Source organism: Colobus angolensis, unplaced genomic scaffold (assembly GCF_000951035.1).
Source record: "Colobus angolensis palliatus isolate OR3802 unplaced genomic scaffold, Cang.pa_1.0 Scaffold14, whole genome shotgun sequence".
In the NCBI taxonomy this organism is placed as follows: Eukaryota; Metazoa; Chordata; class Mammalia; order Primates; family Cercopithecidae; genus Colobus; species Colobus angolensis.
In genome coordinates, this window is record NW_012114488.1 from 16504531 (window position 1) to 16515795 (window position 11265).

At 51.3% G+C, this 11265-nt stretch overlaps 1 protein-coding gene across 2 annotated transcripts in view; it reads right to left on the reverse strand.

Annotated features, from left to right (window-relative positions):
* Positions 1 to 6962: 6962 nt before the first annotated feature.
* Positions 6963 to 11265, reverse strand: part of PNLDC1 (poly(A)-specific ribonuclease (PARN)-like domain containing 1) — a 21415-nt gene continuing 17112 nt past the window's right edge. For both annotated transcript variants that reach the window (XM_011934997.1, XM_011934998.1), the window contains exons 14-19: positions 11008 to 11061; positions 10500 to 10542; positions 8974 to 9073; positions 8509 to 8684; positions 8278 to 8376; positions 6963 to 7210 (exon numbers count right to left, since the gene is read on the reverse strand). In XM_011934997.1, coding sequence (XP_011790387.1) covers positions 7147 to 7210; positions 8278 to 8376; positions 8509 to 8684; positions 8974 to 9073; positions 10500 to 10542; positions 11008 to 11061 — 536 coding nt within the window. In that variant the 3' untranslated portion in view covers positions 6963 to 7146. The remainder of the gene's footprint in view (positions 7211 to 8277; positions 8377 to 8508; positions 8685 to 8973; positions 9074 to 10499; positions 10543 to 11007; positions 11062 to 11265) is intronic.

Genomic DNA, 11265 nt, shown 5'->3' on the forward strand with positions numbered 1-11265 from the left:
TTGAGAACCACTTCTCCCTCCATACCTGGAGTGAGGGCTGGAGCAGCTCAGCACCAACTGTGGTTTCAAGAGCTGGATCGAGTCTCAAGATGACAGGTGGGACACAAGAGCCATATGGCTGCAGCTGGAACAGAAGCTGCAGTCGAAGAGCAGCCCGGGAGAGCCCCAGGGCCACACTCTGCCGGGAGGCTGAGCCTGAGCCTGAGCCTGAGCCACTAGCTGCAGTCCTGTGGACGCTGCCTGACTTGCCTTGTTTTTTTAAACCAGTTTGAAATTACACCATATATATTCACGATAGACAACTCCAATATAAAACAACAACAACAACAACAACAAAAAGGAAATTGAAATAACTCACAACCCTGCAAGCAGTGTGGCACCAAGAGAAGCTGCCCACCTCTGGCTGGGGTGTGCCGAGGCCAAGCACCCACCCTGTGGTACTTACTTGGAAGGCCACTGGGCAGTGGCAGTACTTACTTGGAAGGCCACTGGGCAGTGACAGTACTTACTTGGAAGGCCACTGGGCAGTGACAGTACTTACTTGGAAGGTCACTGGGCAGTGACAGTACTTACTTGGAAGGCCACTGGGCAGTGACAGTACTTACTTGGAAGGTTACTGTGAGGAGCACATGAACTAATAACCGCAAAGTACTTTATTCAGCATCTGGTTGCAGTAATTGCTCAGCAATGTCATCCCCTAACATTTTGGGGTGAACCTTCTCAGGTTTTTCCAGTGTACTCATGATCACACTGTATATGGTTGATACAGTTTGAATATTTGTCCCCCCTCAAATTCACATTGAATTGTAATCCTCAATGCTGAAGGAAGGTGGGGACTAGTGGGAGGTGTCTGGCTCACGGGGCAGAGTTCTCATGAACGGCCTGGGCCATCCCCTGGATGAGGAGTGAGCTCTGGCTCCGAGTTCACCCAAGATCTGGTTGTTTAGAAGTTATGTGGCACTTTCCCCTCCCCACCCTCTCTTGCTCCTGCATCCACCATGTGAAGCCTGTTCCTGCTTCCCCTTCCGTCATGAGTAAAAGCTTCCTGAGGCCTCCCCAGCAGCAGATGCTGGCACCACACTTCCTGTACAGCCTGCAGAACTGTGAGCCAATCAAATCTCTTTTCCTACAAATTACCCAGTCTTGGGTATTTCTTTATAGCAGTGGGAGAACAGACTAATACAGTGGTTTTCCTGTGCTAATGACAAAAACACCCTCCCTGTCACTCATCCTTAGGAAATGTTCTGAATTAGACCCTTGGCAGGGACGCCCCAGCCCCTCCCTCGCCAGGACGTGCTGACCTTTAGAGCCACTGCTTGTGTACTGAAGCCCCACTAGACGGTAGGCAGGGACTGGACCAGCCCCAGGCCCTCAATGATGCTGCCAGCCCACATGAGCAGGAGGCACCCTGCTCTGGAGAGAAGCTGCATTGTAGAGAAGACACACACTGTGGAGTTAGGGACACAAACCTACCACTCTATGTTATAAACACTTGAAAGTACAAGGGGACAGAGGAGAGCCCATTGGCTCTGACCGACGTGAGGAGGCACAGGAGAGGACGAGAGTCTGCAGACCACCCGGCCCTGGCGCGGGCTCCTGCTTCTCGTCCACCACCACCAGCATCATCCTCGTAACCCCCTCCTCAGGGTAAACCACCAAAAACTAGACTAGGAGTTGCAGTGGCAGCAGAAAGGACACCCCAGTTTTGCCAAAACTGTCCTGCAACTTAACCCACTGTAACAATGCTTGCTTCCCATGTTCAAGTAGTTTCGGGTGGTTTTTAGTTTTTTAGTTGTAAGTAAGCTTATTTTTCTGTATTTCACCCATTCCAAGACGTACTTTCCCTCCATTTCAACATCTTTGAGATCAGGGTGTATCTTAGGATCAGGCAAAAACCTCCCCTGCACATTTTTCCCTTAGTGGAACACAATACAGTGGTCCCTCTCCGGATATCTCACACAAATGAGACTCGGTTGCACCAAATCAATCAACTATTTCATTACCACTTGAGGCTTTTGTTTCCTGCTTAGAAAGCCTTTCTTCATCCCAAGATTAAATCGTTTCATTTCATTTTATGTGATTTGCCTTTTCTAACCTTAAGTATATGACATGTCTAATTTATTCTGGTGTAAGGACTAAAGAATTGGTTTTTCTAAATGGCTGTTTGTCCCAGATTTCATGTCACCTTTATCACAGCAAAATTCCCAGACACAGTCTATTTCTCACCCATATTCTATTACTATGCCAATCTCACAATGTATTAAATATAACTTTCTGCCAGTTTCATCAACATGCAATCACAAAGACAACGGTTTGTGCACATTAAGAACACACCAATTAAATTAACACACACCACTGACTGTAAGAAATAACCCAATCTCAGTGATGTGAAAATGGTAGAAAATGCACAGCTCTGATCAATGTACTCCCATATGGCAGGTGGGACAAGTCATCTTGGTCACTTTTCTTTTTCAGAAGTTTCCCGATTGTTATGTTTATGTTTCCCAAATAATTTTTTTTTTTTTTTTGTTGCCCAGGCTGGAATGCAGTGGCATGATCTCAGCTCACTGCAACCTTTGCCTCCCGGGTTCAAGTGATTCTCTGGCCTCAGCCTCCCAAGTAGGTGGGAGCACAGGCATGTACACGTCTGGGTAATTTTTATTTTTATATTTATTTTTGAGACGGAGTTTCCCTCTTGTTGCCCAGGTTGGAGTGGAATGCTGCGATCTCGGCTCACTGTAACCTCTGCCTCTTGGGTTCACGTGATTGTCCTGCCTCAGCTCCCTGAGTAGTTGGGATTACAGGTGCCCGCCATCATGCCTGGCTAATTTTTTGTATTTTTGTAGAGATAGGGTTTTACCATGTTGCCCAGGCTGGTCTCGAACTCCTGACCTCAGGTGATCCACCCGTCTCAGCTTCCCAAAGTGCTGGGATTACAGGTGTGAGCCACTCTACCTTGCTTCCAGCTAATTTTTGTAGTTTTTGGCAGTGACAGGGGTTCAACATGTTGCCCAGGCTGGTCTCAAACTCCTGACCTCATGTGATCCACCCGCCTCGGCCTACCAGAGTGCTGGGATTACAAACGTGAGCCACCATGCCTGGCCCCAGATGATTTTTAATTTGGCAAGTTACCACCACACAAAAAAATGAGGTTTTAAAAATTAGTATTACAGTGGATTTTCAGACAAACTTACAGAAAATTATACCAAGGATTTTAGTGGTTAGAAAGTAACAGCCTTTTTCTCCCCTTAGTCAGAAAGTATCTCAAAATTTACAACCTCTACCACATATTTCATGCCAAGAAAATTAGTATTGCTGTCTCATGAGCTAAAAAGACCACAGAGAAAGAGAAAAGCTTTCTGTAGTAACAATAAGTGACATGAACCTCTGTCAACCTCTGTATCTTTCAGAGAAAAGGAAAGATACTTGCTATGGACTGAATGTTTGTGTTTCCCCCAAATTCCTAGGTTGAAATCCTAACCCCTAAGCGGGTAGCCTTAGGAGGTGAGGCCTTTGGGAGGTGATGAAGTGATGAGGTGAGGAGGGTGGGGCCCTCTTATTGGATTAGTGCCCTTATATGAAGAGACGTGAGACAGATGTTTGCTGTCTCTGCCACGTCGGGATGCAGCAAGAAGGCCACCCTCTGCAAGCCCAGGAAGAAAGCACTCCAGGAGCCAGATCAGCTGGTGCCGGATCTCAGCGTTCCCAGCCTGCAGAACTGTGAGAAATAAGATTCTGTTTTTAAAGCCACCCTGTCTATGGTTATTTTTGTTACAGCAGCCCGAACTTAGTACTTGAAGGATGTAAAGAGAAAGATTGGCTAATTTTAAGATCATTTAAGGCTATATCTAGTCACTTCTTTCTCATACCAAAAAATCTCAGGGAAATAATTTAAACCACAAACAAGAACTAAAATTATAAGAACAGGGGCATGAAATCACATCACTTCTAAGTGATCAGGCTGTGTGGGTCAGTGAGAACACCGTGGGCTGGGGAGATGTGGAGGCTGCCATTTGTCTTTTCCCTCTGCCGCAGAAGCAGAAGCACATCGGTTACCCAATGCCATTTTCAAAGCACCTCACTTGAGCAGCAGCAACAAACTCAAATCCCTGTCGAAAAACGCAGCAGAGGCTCCAGCCACGGGGAGCACTGTTTTGTGAGGATACTGAGAGCCCCTGCAGGTTCCAGGGCTCCAGTGCCCGCTTGTGCAGGGCCAGGCCAGGGGACATTGCCACACAGCACCAAGTGCTCCAGCAGGGACAGGCAAGAGGCGCTCAGAGGCAGGGTGAGCCCCCGACACCTGACAGGTACAGCAGGTGACAGTGGCCTAGAACCTAGAGGAGATGTCCGCTGAGCTGGGTCTTGAGCAGTGGGTGACTCAGGGAAGAGGAAGAGAAATAAACAGTGAGCCCAAGGACAGACACCCGTGGGGGACCAGAGAGATGGCAGGACCCCAAATGCAGAAAGGGCTTGTGGACTTGGTGCAGAGTCCACAGAGGGACCTTGGGCAGGAGAGATGAACAGATTTGCCTTCTGGAGCCCACTTATGTCCGTGAGGGCCACAGCAGGAAAGGGAGACGAGGAGGCAGGCAGGGCTCTCCCAGAGCTGAGGAGGCCCTGACACTGTCTAGGTCATGTGGAGGGCGTCTGGACAGCCAGGAGGACTGCAGGAAGACAGAAGCTGCCAGTGAGTGGCTGCTTAGAGGAGGGGCAGGGATGGGGAGAGAGTCTAGGAGCTATAGGTGGGTGGCTGCTCAGAAGCGGGGCAGGGAGGTGGGGAGAATTTAGGAGCTGGAGGCTACAGCTGGGGAGATGCTCACAACCTCCATCAAGGCAGGTGACTTGGAAGAAAAGTGATCCATCCTGCCTGTGTGGAGTTTGGCATGTCTGGGAAAATCCAGAGGCTCAGTAGCTGAACTGGGACCCAGGAGAGAGACGTTAGCTGAGAACAAACTTCAGAGTCATGCGAGGGCCTGGCACTGTCACGGCAGACGGTGCCAGTTCCTTGAATATCAACATCTAAAGGGCCAGGGGAAGAGCTGAGGGCAACCGAGAAGAGAGTCACCAGAGACGAGGAGAACGTCCAGAGGAGCTGCCCCACCCGGGGCCGTAGAGGAGTGAGACGGAAGCCAGGCACGCAGGGGCGGGAAAGATGGAAAGCACATGCTCGAAAGCCTGAACGGAAAGGGAAGAGCAGCTGGGCCACAGGGAGAGGGGACAGAGTTAGGGAAGGAGAGAACGGCTGGCTTTTTGCCTTGTTTCGGTTTTATTCATTTAATGATGGGAGAGAGACCTGCAGGTAAAACACAGCCTGGAAGAGCTAGGGGAGCGGGGAGAACACCTTGGGAGAGACTCAGAGCCTGCCTTGTCCCCCTACCACCACCTAGGCAGGGCAAGAGCTGCTAAGGGCAGGAGGCCCCAAACCACTCAGCAATTCTGAGCAGTGCCCTGGTCAGCAGTAAACTCAACTCAGAAAGTAAACTTGATCAACAAAGCCTGGCTGTGGCGCAGCTTCCAGCTCTTCCGGCTCAGGGGTGCCCTCGGGAGCAGCAGGTGCGAGGCAGGGCTGTGGGGTCAGCCAGGTCACCACAGACATGAGGACCCTGCCCACAGCGTGGTGTACGGAAGGGCATGCAACAGGTGTCCAGTGAAGACATGCTGGACAGAGAAGAGGTGAGTGAACAAGGCCTTACAAAAGTGCTATGTGCCTCCGACTCCAGAGCTCAGTGGAAAAGCTTAACGCGCCCGACCCTGCTCCGCTGCTGGGATGCCGAACAGCCCTCAAGCCAGGCCTCTGAGAGGGACTTGCAAGATTACTTAATGCAGGGCTTACCCAAGCAGTCAAGCCCAAAGTCCATGAAAGAAAAGTGGAATTATCTTCAGCAAAGCTACATTCAATCAGCCTGGCGTGGTGGCTCACGCCTGTAATCCCAGCACTTTGGGAGGCTGAGGCAGGAGGATGGCTTGAAGCCAGGAGTTCAAGATCAGCCCGGGCAACATAGGGAGACCCCATCACTACGAAAACAATTGTTTTAGATTAGTCATGTGTGGTGGCATGTACCTGTGGTCCCAGCTACTCGGGAGGCTGAGGTGGGAGGATTGCTTGAGCCCTGGAGGTAGAAGCTGCAGTGAGTCACAATCGTGTCACTGCACTGAAATCTGGGTGACAGAGACCTTGTCTCAAAACAAGTCACATTCAGTGAAAAAACAAACAAAAAACAAAAACACCAACACCCTGACACTGCCCCGACGATGCAGTTTGAGCAGGTGAGGAAACAGCTGCTGTTTGGAGTGTGGCATGGCTGGTTGGATCATGAGCTGCAGAGGATCCTGTGGGGCCACTGGGCCCCTCACCCCTCAGGAAAGGGGTGTGACCTCTGGAAAAGCAGTTCCCACACCCTCCTGTGGACAGCTACTACCACTAATGCTTGTTTTTCTAGAGGAAAAATGTCTCCCAGGCTGAACTCAAATCAGCTTTGCAGAGCCCTCAAAAGTGCAGCTCCAGGTTGAGCAGAGCCCAGCCGAGTGCAGGTCCCACAGAGAAAGGTTCCCGAGAAAGCGGAGTGTAGTGCAGGCCGCTGCGGAGGAGACACAGCGCCCGACGGGGCCGGCATCGAAGGCGCACGCTGGGGCTGCCTGCGGGTCACTGTTTCTAAATGCATGTGAATGTTTTACAGTTTATAACGCTTATCAAAAACGTCCCCACTGCGCACCACTTTCCCTCTTCCGAGCTTCACCTCCTTCCTTTACTAAACTTAGGAAGGCCATTTCTCAGAACTAAGTCAACAACAGTCAATAATAAGCCATTAGTTTTTCTCCCAGAAATAACGTCGCCTTTTCTTTATCTGGTGTCCAGCTCCTAGCACAATGACCTGCTTGTGAGACATGAGCTTAAATCCCAAGGTGCTGACTGCTCTGCCTGCATTTATAGAAAGAAAAGTTCTGGCCACACATACAGGTATGATACCCAACGACTGATTTATCATTGAGAGTGCTGACAGAATTTCGTGTTCAGGACATAACAGAATTTCTAGAAACGACCAAACAGATCCATCTGCAAACAGAATCTGATTTACACAAACACACCCAGCACACCTTCCAGAGAGCATGGGGACCTGAGGGTGGCCGCAGGAGGCCTCGCTGCGCTCAGGGACCAGATCTTCCGAAGATGAACGCGAGAAGGGCCCAGGCAGTCACTATGCCACAGACTCTGCAAGACAATGACACGTATCAGTGGCCGGGGCACCCAGCAGGCCGAGAGGCGCCGACGCAGGCTCGCCCCTCTTCCTTCCCAGCCCTGTGCACTCGGATGTTCTTTCTCTTCGTCACTCTCCCGGTGCCAACGCTGAACTTCTGCCTCTCAAGGTTAGGCTGGCTCCGGGATGCAAACCGCAGGTTGAAAGAAAAAGGCTTTGCAGGGGAGCTCAGTGTGCTTCTTCAGCAATGCTGTTTTCTAATGGACATGGCCCCTAACCCACAAGCCAGAACCTCACCAAGTTCGACTGACAGCAACTCTGCCTTTCCAGTTCAGGACCCGAACCCTGGATTTCCACTTGATCCTTTTCCGGTCTGTCGCTGACTCCACCCCGCTGCCCCTGGCTGCACTGAGCTGTGACCCAGCTGAAGCATCTCCTTCCTTCCTGACTGCTCTCACGGCGTTGCCTCTACGGTCTACCCCACACGGAAGACAACCTGAGTCGGGTCATCGACCTTCTTGCCGTAACTTTCGCGATTCCCTCTCTCCTGAGAGAAGCTCAGTCCTCCCTGGGGGGCCCCGGTTCCTTCTCCCGTGTCCCCTCCTTGCTGTTCTGCTCACAGTGGCCTTTCCCTGTGACTCTCCTGGCGCCTCCTGACTGGAAGGTCCCGTCCTGCTGTTCCCTCTGTCTGGCTCACTCCAAGTCTCTAATGAGGATTCCCATCAGCTCCTCTGAACTGCAGCCTGCCACCCACCCCTGACCCTTCTCTCATTTTTAATAAACACCTGTCACCCAATACGTTATAGGGTACACTTGTTTATCCTGTTTATCTCCCCCAGCACGTAAACTCCATGAGAGCAGGGATTTTCTGCTTCACTGATGAGGCCCCGAATGACGACGGTGCCCAGCACACCAGGTGCCCCACAGACAAGCGGTGAGTATCACTGAATGACGTTCAGGGCACCACACTTGTCAACAACCCCCTTGGCAACACACACCAGTGAGCGAGCTGTGCTCGAGTCAGACCACGCTGGGACGCTGGGACCCCGGGACAGGCAGGCGGCCTCAGCCCAGCACTTACTGGAGCACGCAGTTGACGTCTGGGGAGTGCCTCCAGTAGCGGTACAGGGAGATGCACAGGGTCGGGTGGCCCCGGTACTCCTTCAGGACGTTGCGCGCGCTGCCAAAACAAGTTTGCTGTGGTCAGCCAGGCAACAGGATCGCGCGGCCTGCTGTGATCAGGTGGGTGGAGTCAGAGAGATACAGGGATGAATGCAGGAGGGGTGGGGGACGCGGACTCAGAGGCACCTACTCCTTAAACTTGTTGGTCAGGAGTAAGAACTGGCTTCTTGTGAGTCGCCTGACATCAAACTTGCAGAGATTCTGAAACTTATGGTAGACTTGCTGCTCACTGACCCCGGGCCACCTTTTGATGCTGAGGATGAGGATGGGAGGTCTGATACTGGGATAATCTGGACCAGAAAAATTCTAGAAAACATGCAGAACACAGGAGATTTTCCACAGTGCTTCCTGACTTCTTATCCAGTCTGAAGATCAAGAGAAACTAGGAAAGGCTCTGCTTGGGGTGGGGAGGGGAAGGGAAGGAAGGATGAGCCCGTATTGGCTTTGGTGGAGAAACATGAGGGGAAAGGAAAAGCCAGCTCTTATTTCTTCGACCACTGAAATCCCTCTCACGAGTCCCAGAGAGCACTGGCCGCTTCCCAGCAAAGGCTCTGAACTCTGAACAGGGCAAGGGGGCGAAATGAGATCAACTCACGATCTTCGGGACCCCCGCACGGATGAGGTTCACTTGGTTCATGTAAGGAGCCAGCACATCGAGGTACTGAGGAAAGGACGACTCGGGTACAGGGTCGATGCTGCAAGGACAGAAAACCCCAAAGCTGTTGGGCACACGGAAGTTCATCCATTTCCTTGGTCACACCCAAGAATCCAGTGACAGAACAGGAGAAGGACACTGCCTCGGACGGCCCTCTCCCCCTCCCGCCCTCACAAGTCTTCGGGCTCTGGGTGCATGCTTCCCCAGCTGGCCCATCTTAAAGCATTTGCAGTGGCCCACATAGACGCAGAGCTTCCGGATAATCACCATCTGCTGGTCATGGCTTGGTGACGGTCCCACTGCTGACAAACAGCAACAGGCTCAGAGAATCAGCGCGAGACCACGATTCAGAGAAAGCCCCATGCTGTCCCCACTTGGCATGACATCAACCTTGATCAACCTTGATTCCAAAAGGGCATCCCTCATCCCACAGCCTCCTCCCACTGCCAGTGCCCCCTCTGTCCAGGCAGCACACACACCCGAGCACAGGCCCCAGCAAAACCACGGGCCACACAGACAGGCAGGGAGGGCTTTTAGGCCATGGGGATTAAAAGAAATAGAAGATGTGTGACTCGGGGCACTGAGGTGCTCCACTACTGCCAGCTCCTTCCCTGTCCAGCACACGCATACTCACCAGGGGGCCCATAAACAGCCAAACCACAAGAAAGAGGGTGAGGCTGGTGCATTTCTTATTTAAGAAATAAGCTTCCCATCCACTTGTCACAGAACGTTTGTATTTATAACATCCACTGCCAAAATGGACAAATATAGGCAGGACCCAAGTTAATAGATTATAATCCAAAAAGACGTTTCTACATCAATCCCAAAGCACACATTAGAATTCTGACCGGCTCCTTCACCTGGCCGGCTAAGTCCCACTTAACAAACGTGCATGCCAAGGACGGTGCTGTAGCGTGTACACTGCAAATGTGTTTCTGGTGCCTATGTGCCCAAGGCTGCAGGCATCAAGGATGGTATTGCCATGGGGAAATGCACTGAAGATTCCAATGTGGGGTTCCACTCATCTCTCCCCAGCCTATGTGCCCCCCAACAATGGATATGTCATTCATTGACCTGAACACTTTCTCCTCGTACCTCATTGTTGCTTACGTGGCTGTAAGAAAACAAGTGAGAAACAGATCAAGCACACACACCAGGCTGGGAAGGACTGAGACAGGTGTCAGAACCTAAGCCTAACCCCACTGCCTTGGCCTCCTGACACCTGTGGGGATGAGGGGCCACGACTCATACAGGCAGGTGCAGGGGTGGTAGGAAGGGCTACTCCTGTGGCACAGGGCCATTTGTGGGCTGCTGCCCAGTCAGGGACAAGATTTCTATACCAGTGACATTTCACATTCTCCACTCTTTCGTAGGACCCTGGGACTGGGGAGGTGCTGGCTTCCAGCAAAGGCTCAAGAAATCCTGACCACTGATTGAATAGCAGGATGAAAAGAAAGAACACTTACCCGTGTATCTTCTGTAGAAGCAAGTGTGCCACTTTCAAAAGAACTAGGACAGAAAAAAGAAACGCAATAGAGTTTATCAAAATGTGCATGCTCATGCTTTCTCTCATTATGTGCAAGCCACTCTGACATAAATGCAGAATCTAGGGACAGCAGGGGCATACTGCCAACAAAAAGTAAGTTTCCAGCTGGGTGTGGTGGCTCATGCCTGTAATCCCAGGACACTGGGAGGTTGAGGCAGGCAGATTGCTTGAACCCAGGAGTCTGAGACCAGCCTGGGCAGCACGCTGAAACCATCTCTACAAAAAATACAAAAATTAGCCAGGCGTGGTGGCGGCACCTGCAGTCCCAGCTACTCGGGAGGATCACTTGAGCCCAGGAGGTAGAGGCTGCAGTGAGCCGAGATCCTCACCACAGAACTCTAGCCTGGGCAACAAAGTGAGACCGTCTCAAAAAAAAAAAAAAAAAAAAAAGAAAGCCAGTTTCCTTTTAAAGGAACCACAATCCTTACCTGAGCCACAGAGGAAGGCATCATACGCAGCTTCGTGGGGGCACTTTGTCTTAACTGAGGCATTTTCCACCAGGAGAAGAGAGAGTTGAGCAGTCATTAGAAACACGCCCCATCCTAGCTCACTATCCACAGCAGCGGCAGCTCAGACAACCTCCCCATGGTCCTGCATACCCTTCTGCAGGCCCACACACCAACTTCACCCTGGTCCTCCCCGTGGTGGAGAAAGCCCCAAGCTCAGAGTTGCCTTATAAAGACCAC